The 18,462-nt window shown below is 44.2% G+C and overlaps 1 protein-coding gene across 1 annotated transcript in view; it reads left to right on the top strand.

Moving 5' to 3' along the window:
* The window catches only part of LOC144690013 (protein-tyrosine kinase 2-beta-like), a 156,189-nt gene that overhangs the window by 128,616 nt on the left and 9,111 nt on the right, over positions 1–18,462 (top strand). The window contains exons 21-27 of the mRNA XM_078557544.1: positions 1,500–1,571; positions 4,338–4,454; positions 5,733–5,882; positions 7,956–7,985; positions 11,884–11,908; positions 12,760–12,806; positions 13,888–14,031. Coding sequence (XP_078413670.1) covers positions 1,500–1,571; positions 4,338–4,454; positions 5,733–5,882; positions 7,956–7,985; positions 11,884–11,908; positions 12,760–12,806; positions 13,888–14,031 — 585 coding nt within the window. The remainder of the gene's footprint in view (positions 1–1,499; positions 1,572–4,337; positions 4,455–5,732; positions 5,883–7,955; positions 7,986–11,883; positions 11,909–12,759; positions 12,807–13,887; positions 14,032–18,462) is intronic.

Consider the following 18,462-nt stretch of genomic DNA (forward strand, 5'->3'; position numbering starts at 1 on the left):
CCCACAAGAGGAAACATCCTTTCCACGTCCACCTTGTTAAGACCATTCAGGATCTCCATCTCGTTTCTCATTGTTGAGACTAGGCCCAACTCTCATTTTCCCTCAGGATTATTACATTACATTAACCTGAAGTTGACAAGACCGATAACTTGCATTCTCGAACTCCTTTAACATGGGGAGATGTCCTAAGCGCTTTTCCAAAGGCACCATCAGGTAAAAATGGAGCCGTGACAAAGAAGGTGTGTATGAGATAACAGCAATGGTGTAGGGTTAGGAGGAGAAGCACTGCTCCTCCTGGCTTCACACCAATTTCTTTTCACATCAGAACTTCTCTATCTTGTAGTGTTTGGTTCCAAGGCTGGATCTGAATAGAGCTGCCCAATTTCTCATTGATCCATGATCAAATGTTAGACTGTCTATGTTACATGCAAGGGACTGAATACCTACCTTAGACGATGGTGTAGTGGTATTGTCACTGGACTAGTCATCCAGAGACACAGGATGTCCCGGGTTAGAATCAGCCTCACTGATACTCAATACTGAATGCGCGTATCACACTCCCAGCTGACCTGTCCCTCCTCATCTGTCTACTGAATACCCACACCCACTTCCCCTGAACTGCAGTGTGACCACCTCCTGAAATGGGCTACCCTCAGCCCTCGTCCCTCATCCCTCATCCCTCATCCCTCAGCCCCCAGCCCCCGGCCCCCGGCCCCCGGCCCCCAGCCCCCGGCCCCCGGCCCCCAGCCCCCAGCCCCCAACCCCCATCCCTCCCATACACTCTCCAGTGATGCAGCCACAACTCGTGTGCAGAAATTCCCAGTTGACTCTTGGTGGCATTTCCTGTGGATGTGGTTTTCCAGGACATACATGGTACAGGATACACACGACAGCTGACCCACTCTGTTGGATAACAAATGGTGTTTTTTTTTAGCTTTGAGGCTATTTAACTGTTTAGCGAGCGGTATAACACTAAAACACCAACTAAAACATAAATGTTAGCTCATAAACTAAATACTTGTGTGTGTAATTTATCCACACACTGTATACACGGTGAGTTTTCCCTCTGTCTGATATCTGCCACTCTGTGTCTCCTGACACCTCAGACATGAAGGGGCAGAGCAGAGAGCACTCTCCTTTTGGTTGATTAGAATTGAATCAGTCACTGATGTGAATGTACAGACAGCAGCGTCCATTCCCCACACACTCACATTCTCCTCTCTCACTTCTACACTCTGAACCCGAGCCTGTTTGATCACATGGACCTGAGCTCTAATAAACTCCTACACCTTGTTGTGATGAAGGATTGTTTTTAATAGTCGGCCGACGAGGGTGAACTAAGGACTGAGCTTTAATCTCGGGTCCAGATCATCATTTTAATTTGAGTGAGGAGATCTTTAACCCGATGGTCTACGTCGGATCTTAAAGGTGAAAGGACAAGTCCCAAACGCCTCAGTCTCAAATGTGTGAAACTAAACTGGTATCGTTCTCCTTTGCAGCCGGCTAGAACGAGAGGAATCCCAGTGAAATCCCCTCCGCTTCCCTTTCAGAATCCAAGTCTTCACTTCCAAGTATGTACCAGCTTGAAATCCGTTTGTCAAAGTTAATGTAAAGTCTGAACAACAAAAAGTGAAGCTTCACATTACGAGGGACTTACAGTGGAGTCTGGTTATGGCTAAGTGGGGCAGTTCTTTTCTGGATTAAGGGGCATTAAGGCTGGGGAGAATTGACTTTAAATAGCTGCACTCCATAAATTTCAAAACCAACCACCCCATTCACAGATGACCTCAGCTGAGGGGCCAGACCCAGACACTTGGCGCATGGTGAGCAAGTGAGTGAGTGAACCAATGAGTGAGTCAGTGAGTGAGCGAGGGAGGGAATGAGTGAGTAAGTCAGTGAGTGAGTGAATAAACCAGTTAGTGAGTCAGTTAGTTAGTGAGTGAATGAGTCAGTTAGTTAGTGAGTGAGTTAGGGGGCGAGTCAGCTAGTGAGTGCGTGAGTGAGTCAACCATTGAGTCAGTGAGTGAGTGAGTGAACCAGTGATTAGGCGAGTCGGAGTGAGTGAGTGAGTGATTAGGTGAGTCAGAGTGAGTGAGTGAGTGAGTGAGTGATTGATTGATTGATTGATTGATTAGGTGAGTCGGAGTGAGTGAGTGAGTGAGTGAGTGATTGATTGATTGACTAGGTGAGTCGGAGTGAGTGAGTGAACCAGTGGGGCAGGATTTTCCGGCAGGGGGATTTACTTTCCCGCTGAAGTCAGTGAGGTTTAGAATGTCTCACCGCATTTTACAGCCTCCTCCCCACCGAAACGGGGCCATAAAATTCTGCCCAGTGAGCGAGTGAATGATCCAGTGAGTAGGTGAGTGAGTGAATGAGTCACTTAGTGAGCGAGTGAACAAATTATTTTGTGACTGGTGTAGGGAGCCAGTGAGTGAGTGAGATACTCCAGATTTTCTCATATCCAGGGAGCGGACACTAACACAAAGTGTTGACTAATTGAGCACCTTGGGAAACAGATCAACCACCTGGTGGGGGGTCAAACAAGTCAATTGTGGTCAGATGCACGAAGTAAATGGATCTGAAACAGAGTCAGCAGATGGAGGGCGATAAGACAGCTCACAGGAACGACAACACCAGTGGGATTGGAGTTATCCAGCCTGTACTCCGGGCTGGGTGTGAGTGAGGATGGGAGGGCAGGGGGTGATATGCACGAGCAGACCAGAAGCACAGGGCAGTGTTGTTAAAGAGAGGAAAAGTAAACCAATACGATTAGGACGGTGTCATTGGTTGTTTGAGATCCCCTATAGCACCTTTGGTAAGCAAGGGCAGCTGTATTGTTTGGGATAAAAGCAAAAAACTGCGGATGCTGGAAATCCAAAACAAGAACAAAAATACCTGGAAAAACTCAGCAGGTCTGGCAGCATCTGCGGAGAGGGACACAGTTAACGTTTTGAGTCCGAATGACCCTTCAACAGAACTAAGGAAAAATAGAAGAGAGGTGAAATATAAGCTGGTTTAAGGGGGGGTGGGACAGGTAGAGCTGGATAGAGGGCCAGTGATAGGTGGAGATAACCAAAAGATGTCACAGACAAAAGGACAAAGAGGTGTTGAAGGTGGTGATATTATCTAAGGAATGTGCTAATTAAGGGTAGAAAGCAGGACAAGCAAGGTACAGATAGCCTTAGTGGGGGTGGGGTGAAGGGAAGGGATCGAAATAGGCTAAAAGGTAGAGATAAAACAATGGATGGAAATACATTTAAAAATAATGGAAGTAGGTGGGATAAGAAAGATCTATATAAATTATTGGAAAAAAAAGGGGGGGAATCGGAAAGGGGGTGGGGATGGAGAAGAGAGTTCATGGTCTAAAATTGTTGAACTCAATATTCAGCCCGGAAGGCTGTAAAGTGCCTGGTCAGAAGATGAGGTGCTGTTCCTCCAGTTTGTGTTGAGCTTCACTGGAACAATGCAGCAGGCCAAGGACGGACATGTGGGCATGAGAGCAGGGTGGAGTGTTAAAATGGCAAGCGACAGGGAGGTCTGGGTAATGCTTGCGAACAGACCGAAGGTGTTCTGCAAAGCGGTCACCCAGTCTGCGTTTGATCTCTCCAATGTAGAGGAAACCGTATTGTTTGGGACTTGTGTTTATCTTTCACGAAGAGGGTTGGAGGGAGAGAAGCTGCTTCACAGTGAGATGCTCTGATACAGGAAGGTGTCATTAGGCTTCTGTAGGGGGAATGTCAAACACCGGTTAAAATATTAAAGCAAAGATTTCCCAAGTTTAGCATCTGAAGTCTGTGGATTTACAATGGGTAAAATGTGTGAGTGTGAGAGAGCTAGACCAGTGTTTACAGCAGGTGAAGCAGCTCGAAGAAAGTTATAATAGGCTTGACCCTCATTAATGAGGAGATGCTGTCCTCTATGTTGAAATAAGACAACTTTTGAGATTTACTGATCAGAGAATTGTTGGGGTCAGCGTTTCGGAGTTCCACCTAATCTCCTGCTGTAACTTTAGTTTGAGATCAATGGAGATCATTATCATCATTTTCCATGAAATGCTTCATAAATTTACATGAGTGCAGCCTAGAGCATCACTAGAATTGTAATATGTGCTTGTCTAGTCTTCGCTTTCAGATGCTCCGCTCAGTGATGTCGCAGTTACAGGAATCCCTATCACACCCGAGGATAAAGTGTGAGCTCACCATGTGATAGATAAAGCCTTGATACTTCCTGCTTACAGAAGTCGAGGACTGTTGGCTTGCTCTGTGCCATGTGCTTTGCCCACGTTGTGTTTTGTTGCTGATTGCTGTGTTTTCTGTATGCCTGTCCGACATGCCCAGGTGCCAGAGTCTCTGTGTGCCAGCTCGCCACACATCCCCTGTTCTCCACATGAACAGGCACCTAGTGACTCCGCAAACACCTCCCCTCAGAAACAGTTCCGACGTCTGAGTGTCCGGGTAAGACCAGCTTGCTTGTGTAATGATGCCTCGTGCATGGGTCTTTGTCAAAGCTGCTAACCTGTTACTGTGTGAATGGAAAGGATTTGTATTTAGGACCTCAGGATACCTCATAGTGTTTTATATCAAATAAAGTACTTTTGAAGAGCAGTCACTTCAAGTGTCAGGTAGGAAATACAGCGGCCGCTATGGGATCTTGCACAGCGAGATCCCACTAATAGCAATGTGATGATAACCAACGTTGTTGGTTGAGGGATAAATATTGGCCAGGACACTGGGGAGAACTCCCCTGCTCTTCTTGGAATAATGCCCAGGATCTTTTATACTCACTTGAGAGGGCAGAGGGGGCCTCGTTTTAACATCCCATCTGAAAGAAGGCACCTCTGACCGTGCTGCACTCCCTCACTATTGTACTGGGAGTGTCAGCCTCGATTTTGTGCTCAAGCCTCTTGAACCACAACCTTCGGACTCATAAATAAGAGTGTTCTTGCTAGTAGCCTGGAATCATTGATTCTTCCAAAGAGTAATTTTACCTCTCCAGTTGTGTTTGAATGAAATCTGTCTCCTAATGTTACTGTCCAGCCCTGAGATGTCTTTTAATATTTGGTTGCTCCAACTACCTGTTTAATTTTTAATGTCATCTACCACCATGAGCTGAATGGGAATGGACATTGAAAATTGAAGATTCTCACTGAGTTCCAAACCTGGAATGCAAACTTGGGTTCTGTTGTTGTTGATCTGATTTGTGTGCGAGTAACCTGGGGATTCAGACAGTGTGGGGATAAGTTTCATCAAATAGACAAAGATTGTGTGGGTCAACACTGCGTGGTCAATCCAGTTATCAGCCGGCTGGTAAATTTCAAAACTTACCCACTCTGCGTGAACAGAGCATTCAGTCAGGAACATTGAAACTAAGCGTCTGTCATCAATGTTTAGTTGGACAGAGTTTCATTGGGAGGAGGTTATTGAAAGGTGAGAACTCGAGTGTGTTTTATTTCTCACTGCCTGTATTGGGCACTGAAGCCAATGTGGAACTGTTAGCACAATCCTAGCAGAGATTGCACAGTAGAACATGTAGCGAGAGCATGTTCCCGATCTCAGCAGCTCACCATACTGTGCATGTACCCATTGTGCTGCCCGCTTTCAACTCAGTATCCTTCTATCTGGCAGTGAGAGAGCGTCTCTCAGGAGACAGCACAGAGCCACCTCAGTCTCCAATGGAAACATTTGCTGTTACTTGTTTTTGAGACAAACCTGATTAATCTCTGGGTTTCACAGGAAGTTGACCTTATTGGGGAGATTAACAACAAAGAAGAGGCTCAGAAACTCAGGGAGATGGAGCACACCAAACTCCAGGAGAGAATCCGACAGCAACAGCGAGAAATGTTGGAGGATAAAAAGTGGCTGGAGAAAGAAGAGAAACTTCTGGTAAGTTGTTTTCTTCTGAATTCATATGGAGAGAAGCTGCATGGCTGCACTAGCAGGAGGTTTCAGTCTATTGGAAGTTATTACCTACTGAGGAGCCAGTTCTGACAGAACATGGTAGTAAGACAAGTTTCTAATTCTACTCTTCTTGTTAATGACTCTGATGTTCACGATGGCTCCAAAGTTTCCTGGGAATTTGCTGTCCCCTCATCATAAATCCCGTGGACAGATACATTTCCGAAAAAAATGGATTTTTAAATTCTTTCACGGGATGTGGGCTTCGCTGGCTGGGCCAGCATTTATTGCCCATCCCTAATTGCCCTTGAGAAGGTGGTGGTGAGCTGCCTTCTTGAGCCGCTGCTGTCCATGTGGTGTAGGTACACCCACAGTGCTGTTAGGGAGTGAGTACCAGGATTTTGACCCAGCGACAGTGAAGGAACGGCGATATATTTCCATGTCAGGATGGTGAGTGACTTGGAGGGGAACTTCCAGGTGGTGATGTTCCCATCTATCTGCTGTCCTTGTCCTTCTAGTTGGTAGTGGTCATAGGACTGGAAGGTGCTGTCGAAGGAGCCTTGGTGAATTCCTGCAGTGCATCTTGTAGATGGTACACACTGCTGCTATTGTGCGTCAGTGGTGGAGGGAGTGAATGTTTGTGGATGGGATGCAAATCAAGTGGGCTGCTTTGTCCTGGATGGTGTCGAGCTTCTTGAGTGTTGTGGGAGCTGCACTCATCCAGGCAAGTGGAGAGTATCCCATCACACTCCTGACTTGTGCCTTGTAGATGGTGGACAGGCTTTGGGGAGTCAGGAGGTGAGTTACTCACCACAGGATTCCTAGCCTCTGACCTGCTCTTGTGGCCACAGTATTTATATGGATAGTCCAGTTCAGTTTCTGGTCAATGGTAACCCCCGGGATGTTGATAGTGGGGGATTCAGTGATAGGAAAGCCATTGAATGTCAAGGGGCGATGGTTAGATTCTCTCTTGTTGGCGAGACTCTCCATTTCTGGGACATCCCTCTCTACTTTGTAAGGGACAGAATCTCAGTTTGTCTCTGTCCAAGAACAAAAGCTGACTAGGGAACAGACACTCCTTGTGGCAGGAGTTACCAGATATCAGTGGAGGCCAGTATACTGCAGGAGGTGAGGCACCCTGACTGTTCTGAGACCTGACAGGAGCCCCACTCATCACCAGACCTGGAACCCCAATAAAGAGGATTTTGAAGTGGATCAACCCACTTACTCAGGAAGTACAGGAGTCCCAGGGTGGGTGCAACGATACATCCAAAGTGCCACCTGGGGTGAGGTGCCATCCACTGACCATTACCCACACAATTCTGACACGCATGGAATTTACACAAAGAGTTGTAGTTTGAAGATAGAGGAATTTACATGGCTAATGAAGTAAAATCAGTTCAATTAAAAGCTTCAGTCAATGGACAGAGGGAACATGAGGGGAGGGAGTATGGGGAGACGGAGAAGGTAAAGGGAGAGAGAGGGGTTAAAGGGAGGTGGAAGAGAGGGAGAGGGTACAGGGTGGTGAGAGGGTACAGGGGAGAAGGAGGTGCGGGGGAAGGGGCTACATGGGGGAGGGAGGACAGACCAGGGTGAATGTAAAGGGGGAGGGAGAGGGGATGAGGAGGAGGGAGTGCAAGGTAGGGGTATAGAGAATGGTAGATGGGGTATAGGGGGGAAGAGTTTATGGGGGAAGGGGAATATAGAGGGGAAGGGGTAAAAAGGGGAGTGAGAGAGGGAAGTACAGGGGGTGGGGATACAGGAGATGGGTGTAATACAGTCAGTACTATTGAGCATGAACTCCGACCCATCTGCTATTCTTGAAAGGTTTGTTCAAACCATTTTGGAATATAGTGAAAGTTTAAGACTCTTAACCATTATGTATCTGTTATTTTGGTCCAATCAATCAGGAATCAGCTGTCTTTACCACACTCTAATCCATTTTACCCTGCAGTGACAGCACCACAAGACTGGGTTCTCAAACCCAACTCTGCTGTTTCTCTGTGAATACCTATACAGGCGAATTCAAATAATTTATTTTCACTCTCCTTTCTTCCCAAGGCTCCAAATGATTACAGCAAACTACACAATGTAAGTTTTAATTTAATAAATTATTGATTTTGAAAATGTAATTCATAATTACATTTAGAAGTATTATGAGGTGGTGACCATTTGAGTGTTACACCATCCCTACAGTTCATGTTGCTGCATAGATCATTCAGGGGAATTACACCATGGGTGTTAACCCTTAAACTGTCGGCCGCTTCATCAATCTTCTGTCTTTTTACTTATTATCAAATCAACAATTGTGATTAAACATTATCAATATTGCTGTAACAAAATTACTCTGACATCAGGAATAACTTCATCTCTCAGTTTTTTTTGGTCAATTTTCTACATCTGCCTTAACCTCATCCCTGCTTGGAATGACATCAATTCCTTCTCATATTTTTCCTTTTATTGGTTCCTGGGCTGTGAATAGCACTGAGCAGTCAGTATTTTATTGCCCTTTTCTAGCTAGCCTGAGTGCATTGGGGGTCAGCTAAGTAGCATGGGACTGGAGTCACATGGAGACCACACCAGGTCGGGCTGGTGAAATTCCTTCACTGAAGAGCATCAGTGAACCTGTTGGGGGTTTTGTGATGAACCAGAAGATTTCATGATCATTTCTTTTCTGTTGTCAGTCATAAATGACCATTTGGTAAATTCAGATTTGTAAAATTAAAGCCCTCATTAACTACGTGCAATAAGTTTAAAATAGGGTTGATTTTTGTAAATAGCGAAATTTCTAGGTTTTGATTGGTGCTTTTAGAGATATTGGTGGGTATTGATTGGTTGTTTAAACAATATAATTGTTTTTGATTGTTCCGATTTTCCAGGTAATGGAATTTAATACTGCTGAGAAAAGAGACATGTTGAAACTTTTCATCTTACGCTCATCAGGACACCGCAAGAACACTAATATAAGGGGAAAACAACAATTTATACTGTATGTGAAGAGAGTGCTGATTGGTTTGTAAGTGACATTGCCATGGATAATGCACCAGTAATGCTGACTGACAGTTAACTGCCAAGTATTGTTTGAAATTTAAACCAGGCAGCTTGATCCTGATTGGTTAAGGCATTGTCCTGAGGAATGAGTCAGCGAATGGCTGTCACTTATTTTGTTTAGCTGAAACAGGCGCAATGTGTGTACATGTTCTTTCTGTCTGCAAAGAACAGGGCCCCGTGTACTAATATATGTAGTTTCCAGTGCACGCAAATGCACCACACTGCGAGCATGACTGACAATCTTCAATTGGTTGTCAGCGTAATTCTTAGCACATTGAGGATTATTTAGCAAATATTGTCCAATTGCGGAATCACCTGTAATGTTGGACACTGTGTTTTGTGTTTTGCCAGCATGGGCTGGTTGGGTAGGGTCTGTACCCTGCCCATTGTGAACAGCAGCTGGGACATGATGTTTAATCCGATCCGTCAGTCTATGGGATGTACGGCCCTACATACCCAGCATCACACTGACACTGAAATTCATCTACCACATCACTCATTTGTGTGAAGTCTTGTTGGCTTGACAGCAGCTTCCTGTTAGTGGTGAATACACGCATGTTGCTACTGCAAAGTAGCAGAGTGAAACAGCTTCACCTGTTGCTCAGTGTTTGAGATACCTTGTCCTTCCAGGGTAATCTGAGGTAGGCTGGGCACTTTTCAGGACCGAAAGTGATGGCCTTAGGCCCCATCATGAGTTTGTGAAATTCACAGTGTGAAATGACCTGATCAGGGGGCAGCCATTACCCTGCAGGATGCCTTTGATGTCCCTATCTCAGCATCAAGGTTGTATGGTGAACAAATGGCTCAGGCCCTATTTACAAGGCTGCTGATGAGACCAATCTTATCGTGTGTGGAAGTGTAAGGATCCCAGCACATATATTGATCAGTGAATGTCGGCTTGTGGTAGACCGGGGTAGGGAAACCCCCTCCCGGCAGGTTTCTCAACTAATATGTCAAGGAAGAGGAGTTCATTCCGCTGCTCCATTTCCAAGGTGAATTTGAGCACAGAATGGAGCCCATTAAAACATGTAAGGAAATGATTACATTCAGCTGCAGATTTAAATATAGCAAACGTTTCATCCACAAATCGGAAATATGTGAGGGGTAGGAGGTTAGTGTCATTCCATCGAAAACATGTTTCTCATTTGGAACCCAACAAAGATGTTTGCGAGAGCTGGGCCTAGAAGGGATCCCATGGCAACACCAACTATTTGGGCATACATGGTGTCATTACTCAACTGCACGAGTTGCCAAGTTCATAAGTTCAATGAATACTGATTCACACAATGGTGGCGGGTCTAGATCCCCATGATACAGTGCTGCAGCACAAATATCCATGGCTCCCTTAAGTGGAATATTGGTGAATAGGCTAGCAATGTCAAATGAGCACATGGACACAGCATTGCTATCGATATGCAAGCTCTGGTTGGCCTTCACAAATGTGAAGGAATCCTTCACCATGTATCAGGAAAAGCTGCTCAAAACCAGTCATAACAACTCACCCAACCATTTGGCCATTTCATGTTGTGCAGAACTGGTCATGGGTAAGATAGGGTGGAAAGGGACATCACTATTGTTGGCAGCCTTGTAAATAGGGCGCGAGCCATTTGTTCACCATACAACCTTGATGCTGAAATAGGGACATCAAAGGCATCCTGCAGGGTAATGGCTACCCCCTGATCAGATCATTTCGCTCTGTATATCACACAAACTCATGAACAGGCCTAAGGCCGTCATTTTCAGCCCTGAGAAATGCCCAGCCTACCTCAGATTACCCTGCTGGGGCAAGGTACCTCAAACATTTGAGTAACAGGTGAAGCTAGCTGTTTCATGCTGCAACGGGTGAGGTACAGACCCTACCCAACCAGCCCGTTCTCGCAAAACTCAAAACACAATGTCCAACATTAGATGTGATTCCACGATTCGACAACATTTGCTAAATAATCCTCAATGTGCTAAAAATTACGTTGACAACCAATTTAAGACTGCCAGTCAGGCTCACAATGTGGTGCATTTGCATGCACTGGAAACTACATATATTAGTACACGGGGCCCTGTTCTTTGCAGACGGAAAGAACACGTACACACATTGCGCCTGTTTCAGCTAAACAAAATAAGTGACAGCCATTCACTGACTCATTCCTCAGGGCAACGCCTTGACCAATCAGGCTCAAGCTGCCTGGTTTAAATTTCAAACAATATTTGGCGGTTAACTGTCAGTCACCATCACTGATGCATTCTCCATGGCAACACCTCTACCAATCAGAGTCCACTTGGCAACCAATCGCTATTCTCTCATATGTTATAAATTGTTGTTTACCCTTTATATTGGTATTCTCTTTTTTATTCATTTACAGGATGTAGGCATTGCTGGCTAGGCTGGCAGTTTATGCCCATCCCTAATTGCCCTTGAGAAGGTGGTGAGGAACTGTCTTCTTGAACCACTGCAGACTGTGTGGTGTAGCTACACCCCCAACGCTGTTGGCGAGCGAGTTCCAGGATTTTGCAAAGTGTCCTGATGAGTACAAGATGAAAAGCTTTGACGTCTCTTTTTTTTCAGCAACCCTCAGGTTCTGGACGACCAAACGACTTCTAAATGGAATTTAGTTGACAACTAATCAAATACATTCACATCAGTCGAAGGTGGTGCTGATTGGCTAAAGATCAATTGTTCCAGGAGACTCAATAGGACATCTGACCCAATTGTATCAGGTTGAATTCCAATGGGTTCTCCTGCCTGTCACTTTATTTGGTGAGATGGTTTATTGATGGTCAGGAATGGGTTTGTTCTCAGTCAACTGGGGTTGAAGATTCACTTCAATGTAATAAAATGGACAGCCCCAAGGTGAGTGCTGAATGGATTTGATCAGTGAACACAGCAGTAAAGCAATCAAATAGAGGAAGAGTCAACATGGTTTTGATCTCTTTTATTTTCCAGGATAGTGACCAGGAGACTCCCTACAGTAAGTACCGGATTCATAGATGAAAATGGTTGATGTTGATAGTGGGGGATTCAGCCATGGTAATGCTATTGAATGCCAAGGGGAGATGGTTCGATTCTTTCTGATTGGATATGGCCATTGCCTGTCACTTGTGTGGCACAAATGTTACTTGTCACTTATCAGCCCAAGCCTGAATGTTGCCCAGGTCTTGCTGCATGTGGGCACGGACTGCTTCAGTATCTGGGCAGCTGGAAATAGAACTGATCAGGACTAAACCTGAATGTTTATATTGCAGTTGTATAGCGATATTGAGCAAGCAGACACTAATCACTCCACAACTCTCCTATCAATGAATTAAACTTTAGTCTATTCTATTGTGCATTTTGGAAGCAAACAGGCAGGCAGTGAAAATGTGGGAATCTTATAACATACAGCGTGCGTTGGTATTGAATATAATTTTAAAATCACCTTACTGTTGGAAGTGGGTCTTGCAGCAGCTCAATGTGCACCTACTCCTGGGACTCAGTCTGAATCCAACTTGTTTCATTGGATGATGTCCCATGGGTAGGGTTGTCAGGATCTAAGTGAGGTTTAGCTAATAAACTGTTAACCCACTCACCAAGTGGGAACTGGCGCTTGATACCTGGTTTAGGTAAGCCATGGTGGGGGTGGTGGATGGGGGGGGCAGTGTTGGAATGTGGTGTGTTGCACTCATGCAGTTTGCAGAGTAATGGCTACACTTCCAAACAGCAATGTCAGGGTGTGCAAGGCTGTCGCATATTTTCCTAATTTCAAGGCACCATGTAGATGCCAGTTGTTGTTGTTGTTGTTGTTGTGTACTGATCACTTTGCTTTTTACCTCTTACCTGGAGCTGAGTTCACAGGACCACCTGAGAAACCTCCGAGGAAGAATCTACCGGTGAGTTCTCGGGCTGAGCTTCTCGAGTTCCTGGGATCTGGGAATGTTGTGCTGTACCTGACATTGTGAAAGTGATTTGATTTTGATAGCTGCCATCAGTCGTGAGTTATACTGTGTATTCTGCAGCAATTCTCACATCAGGGAAAAGCAATAGAGTTGAAGAACTCTTGTTTGCTGGGGTTCAAATAGGCATTGACCTTTTTAACTAGCAACACTCCTGTCTGTTCCAGGCAAATGTAGAGCTTTAAGGGAGGTCCTGTAGATTCTCGGAGCCGCTGTAGGTATGCTGCTTCACTTTATAGCTCCCTCTGTCCTTATCCTGCTTGTCTTGTGAAATGATTTGAGTCTGCCCCCCATGAGGAGGGACCATCCTGGAAAGCAATTCCCAGTCTGATGCAAGTTCAGTTGCAGTGATATGGCATCCAGTGGAATTTAAATTCAATCAATAAAATCTGGAATTGAAAGCTAGCCTCAGTAATGGTGACCATGAAACTACCATCGATTGTCGTAAAAACCCATCTGGTTCACTAATGTCCTTTAGGGAAGGAAATCTGCCGTCCTTACCCGGTCTGGCCTACATGTGACTCCAGACCCACAGCAATGTGGTTGACTCTTAAATGCCCCCTGAAATGATCCAGCAAGTCACTCAGTTCAAGGGCAATTAAGGATGGGCAACAAATGCTGGCCCTGCCAGTGAGGGCACATCCCATCAACAAATAAAGAGAAACAAAAAACACCAACTCACTTCACATCACCTTGACCTCAATGACCTGCGCATGGCAATGCAGGGTCCCATGTACTGAATACACCAGCCAGCTGAGCTCTCTTAATGGGACATGCTGGGTGCATCCAGTTCTGAATAATGTCCGGTGTTGGCCTCTGTGGCTTTCACGGCCTGTCATTAAAATGTCTGGCCAAAGGAATTTGCCTCATCCTCACAACCTGTTGCGATGAACGTGCTCCCAGATACCTAAACACACCATCAGTGTCCACACTGGAGACTGCAGTTCTTAAATTGTGAATAAAATCCTTCCGTGTAAATTACTGTCTTGTGACGTTTCCCCTTTTTCCCTATATTTAGCTGATACAAGCAGCTCCCACAGCAAACCTTGATCGTACTGATGACAAGGTCTACACTCTTGTAATGGAGCTAGTTAAAGCTGTGCTGCAGCTGAAGAACCAAGTCTATCAGCTTCCATCTGAAGAATATGTTATCCTGGTGAAGGTAAGCTGATTCAACCCAGGAAAGGGAAGGATGTCTTTATATGGCACCTTTCACACCCTCAGCATCTCTCAAAGCTCCCCAACATAGAGGGAAGCACAGCAAACTCCCATAAGCAGCACTGTGATAATGACCAGATAACCTGTTTTTGCAATAAAGGCAAAATACTGTGGATGCTGGCAATCAGAAATAATAACAGAAAATGCTGGAAACACTCAGCAGGATCTGAGGAGAGAGATAGAGAGTTAACGTTTCGAGTCCGTATGACTCTTCTTCAGAACAGCTTTTGTCAAGTTGATTGAGGGATAAATATTGGCCCCAGGACACTGGAGAAAATGCCCTGCTCTTCTTTGAAATAGTGCCAAGGGATCTTATACATCCAATTGATAGGGGTGGACAGTTTTATATCTCATCTGAAAGATGGCACCTCCAATAGTGCAGCACTGAAGTGTTGGTCCAGATTTTGTCTATAAGCCCGGGAGTGGGATTTGAACCAAGCTTGAGGGCAAGAGTGTTACCACCTGAGCCGTATTCAACCATCACTGAGTGAAGAACCTGGAGATCATTGGTTTATTGCATTTGGGCTCAATGCAGAGGAATATGCTTCAATATATTCCTTCTTCAGGCTTATAGTGTTTACTGGAAAATTCTGAGCTCAGTAAGTTTGGGCAAAACCCAGGGTACAGTATTGTTGTGGTTATAATAATCCACAGACATGAGCTATTGATCCAAATCCCACCATAGCGGCTTGAGAATTTGAAAACAAAGATTGAAATTTTTAAAAATCTGGTATCAATAAAACTGACCATAAAACCGTTACACTGCTGAGAAAAACCAAATGGTTCATGAATGTCCTTTACCCCATCTGGGCCTAAATGTGACTCCAGTCCCACACCAACATGGTTGATTTTAGCTTTAACAGTTCTGTCAAACTGCTTTAAGGGAACTAGGGATGGACAGTAAAAGCTGTTCTGGCAGTGATGTTGCATCCCAAGAATGAAAATAATTCAAAGAATTATTCTCTCTGTGGCAATTTGGACATGTTGTGGAATGACCCTTGTTCCAATCGATCTCCTGTTCAGACACTGGAAATTGACCGTAACACGTGTGGAGTCTGATTCCAGCAGTTGAGAGATTTTCTGATTAGATCTTAAAGATGTCATTTTAAAGTAAACACATTTGTTCTTGTTTTTCCTTTCATTGTATTTGATAGCTCTCCTGTGGTGTACTTTAGGAGGCATTTTACATTGAGCCCCATATGTAAAAAGTTGCTGTTTACATTTGTAGGCAATAGAAAACTTGTTCCTTTATCTCTCTGGTTGCCTCTTCCCAGCCCCCAGGATCGCCAGTATTCGCTCTGTGATCTCTTCAAGTTAGCCTCTAAACTAAAGTTTGGGTTCATTGGGAGCTGTTAGCTGTTAGAATCTGCATCACATTCATAACAAAATAAATGAATTGATAAAGCACATTGACGTAAATAAATATGACCTGATACTCATTACGGAGACGTGGCTGCAGGATGACAGGGATTGGGTCCTGAATATTGAGGGGTATATGACATTCAGGAAGAATAGGGAGCTAGGCAAAGGTAGAGCCATAGCACTGTTGATCAAGGTTGGCATTGGTGCAATAGTTAGAGATGACCTTGGTTCGGGAGATCAGGATGTAGAATTGGTTTGAGTGGAGATGAATATTAGGAGGAAAGAAGTTACTAGTGGGAGTGGTCTATAGGCCCCCTAACAGTCACCACAGTGTAGGACAAAGTATACAAGAAAATATTGGTTGTGTGTGATAAAGGGATGGCAATAATCATGTGTGATTTTAATCTATACGTAAACTGGAAAAATCAGATTGGCAGTAGTAGCCTGGATGAGGAGTTCATAGAATGCTTTCAAGAAGGTTTCTTAGAGCAGCATATTCTGGAACCAACCAGAGAGCAGTTTATATTAGAATTGGTATTGTGTAATGTGACAAGATTAATTAATGACCTCAGAGTGCCTCTAGGTAGCAGCGAACACAATATGATTGAATTTTGCATTCAGTTTGAAAGGGAGGAGAGTGGGTCTAAGACTAGTATCTTAAACTTAAATAAGGGCAACTATGTGGGGATGAAAGCTGAGCTGGCTGAAGTGAACTGGGATACTAGGCTAGGGGATAGATCAATAGTATAGCAGTGGCAGGCATTTAAGGGGATATTTCAGAGTATTCAGAATAAGTATATTCTTACTATAAAGAAAAATTCTAAGGGGAGGACCCAACATCCATGGTTAACTAAAGAAGTTAAGGAAAGCATCGAACTTAAGGAAAAAGTATATAGCTACGCAAAGATGAGTGGCAAGTCAAATGATTGGTCAGACTATAAAGAACAGCAGAGAATGACTAAAAGGTTAAACAGGAGAAAGAAATTAGAGTATGAGAGGAAGTTAGTTAGAAATGTGAAAACAGATAGCAAGAGTTTCCACAGGTGTTTAAAAAGGAAAAGTGTAAGTAAAGTGAGTGTTGGTCCTCTAGAGAGTGACAGTGGGGAGTTAATAATAGATAATAAGGAAATGGCGGAAGATAGGAACACATATTTTGCTTCTGTGTTCACTATAGAGGATACAAAAACATTCCAGTAAAAACTGTAAATCGGGAGCTGGAAGGGAGCAGGAACTTGGTGAAATTACAATCGCTAAGGATGTGGTACTGAGCAAACTGATGGAGCTGTGGGCTGACAAGTCTCCGGGTCCTGATGGACTTCATCCTAGGGTCTTAAAAGAGGTAGATAGTGAGGTAGATGCGTTGGTGTTAATTTTTCAGAATTCGCTAGATTCTGGAAAGGTTCCATCAGACTGGAAGGTAGTTAATATAACCCCTCTATTCAAGAAGGGAGGGAGGCAGGAAACAGGAAACTATCAGCCAGTTAGCTTGATGTCTGTTGTGGGGAAGTTGTTAGAATTGACCATTAAGGAGGTTATAGCTGGGCACTTAGAGAAACTCAAGGTAATTTGGAAGAGTCAGCATGGTTTTGTGAAGGGGAAATTATGCTTAACCAATTTATTGGAGTCCTTTGAAAGAGTAAACGTGCGCAGTGGATTTAGGGGAGCCTGTAGGTGTACTGCATTTGGACTTCCAGAAAGCATTTGATAAAGTGCCACATCAAAGGTTATTGTGGAAAATAAAAACTCATGGTGTAGGGGGTAACGTAATAGCCTAGATAGAAGATTGGCTGGCTGGGAGAAAACAGAGAGTAGGTATAAATGGATCTGTTTCTGATTGACAGGATGTGATGAGTGGGGTCCCACAGGGGTCTGTGCTGGGACCTCAACTTTTTGCAATTTCTATCAATGACTTGGATGAGGGGAGTGAAGACATGGTAGCTAAGTACTCAGATGACACAAAGATAGGTAGGAATGTTTGTTGTGAAGAGGACATAAGAAGGCAATATAAAAAGGTTGAGTGAATGGGCAAAAATCTGGCAGATGGAGTATAATGTGGGAAAATGTGAAGTTGTTCACTTTGACAGGAAGAATAAAAATAGCAGAATACTACTTAAACAGAGAACGACTGAAGAATTTCAAGGTGCAGAGGGATCTAGGTGTTCTAGTGCATGAGTCACAAAAAGTTAGTTTGCAGGTACAGCAAGTAATGGAATGCTATCCTTTATTACGAGAGGAATTGAACATAAGTAAGAGTAAGAGGTGACTTGATTGAAACCTTTAAGATGCTGACGGGTTTTGACAGGGTGAATGTGGAGAGGATGTTTCCTCTCGTGGGAGGATCTGCGACTAAGGGTCATTGTTTAAAAACAAGGGGTCACCCATTTAGGACAGAGATGAGGAGAATTTCTTTTCTCTCTGAGGGTTGTGAATCTTTGGAAATCTCTTCCTCAAAAGGCGGTGGAAGCAGAGTCTTTGAATATTTTTAAGGCAGAACTAGATAGATTCTTGATTAACAAGGGGGTGAAAGGTTATTGGGGGTAGGTGGGAAATTACAATCAGATCAGCCATGATCCTATCAAATGGATTTCCACAGGGATTTATAAACATCATTGTCTCCTTCAGATGAAACTGCTATTCATAATGGCCGCATACCTTGTTCAAGCTAGACCAGGGGCTCAAATAGCCAACTGCACCCATGTCGGCTTCTCGAGTATTTCGTAGTTTTACTGAGCAACAGATTGAGTGGTGAAGCACTTAGGCAATCTCTGCTGTGCTACAAACAAAATAAACCAGCACAAAATTTCAGAGGCACGGTCCATAATTTTCCAGTTTCCCTTCAACTCGGGTGGTGCCAGAGGACTGGAGAATTGTAAATGTTACACCCTTGTTCAAAAAAGGGTGTAAAGATAAGCCCAGCAACTGCAGGCCAGTCAGTTCAGCTTCGGTGGTGGAGATACTTCTAGAAACAAATAATTCGGGAAAAAATCAATAGTCAAATGTGAGTTGATTAAGG

This window comes from Cetorhinus maximus, chromosome 14 (assembly GCF_964194155.1).
Source record: "Cetorhinus maximus chromosome 14, sCetMax3.hap1.1, whole genome shotgun sequence".
Taxonomy (NCBI): domain Eukaryota; kingdom Metazoa; phylum Chordata; class Chondrichthyes; order Lamniformes; family Cetorhinidae; genus Cetorhinus; species Cetorhinus maximus.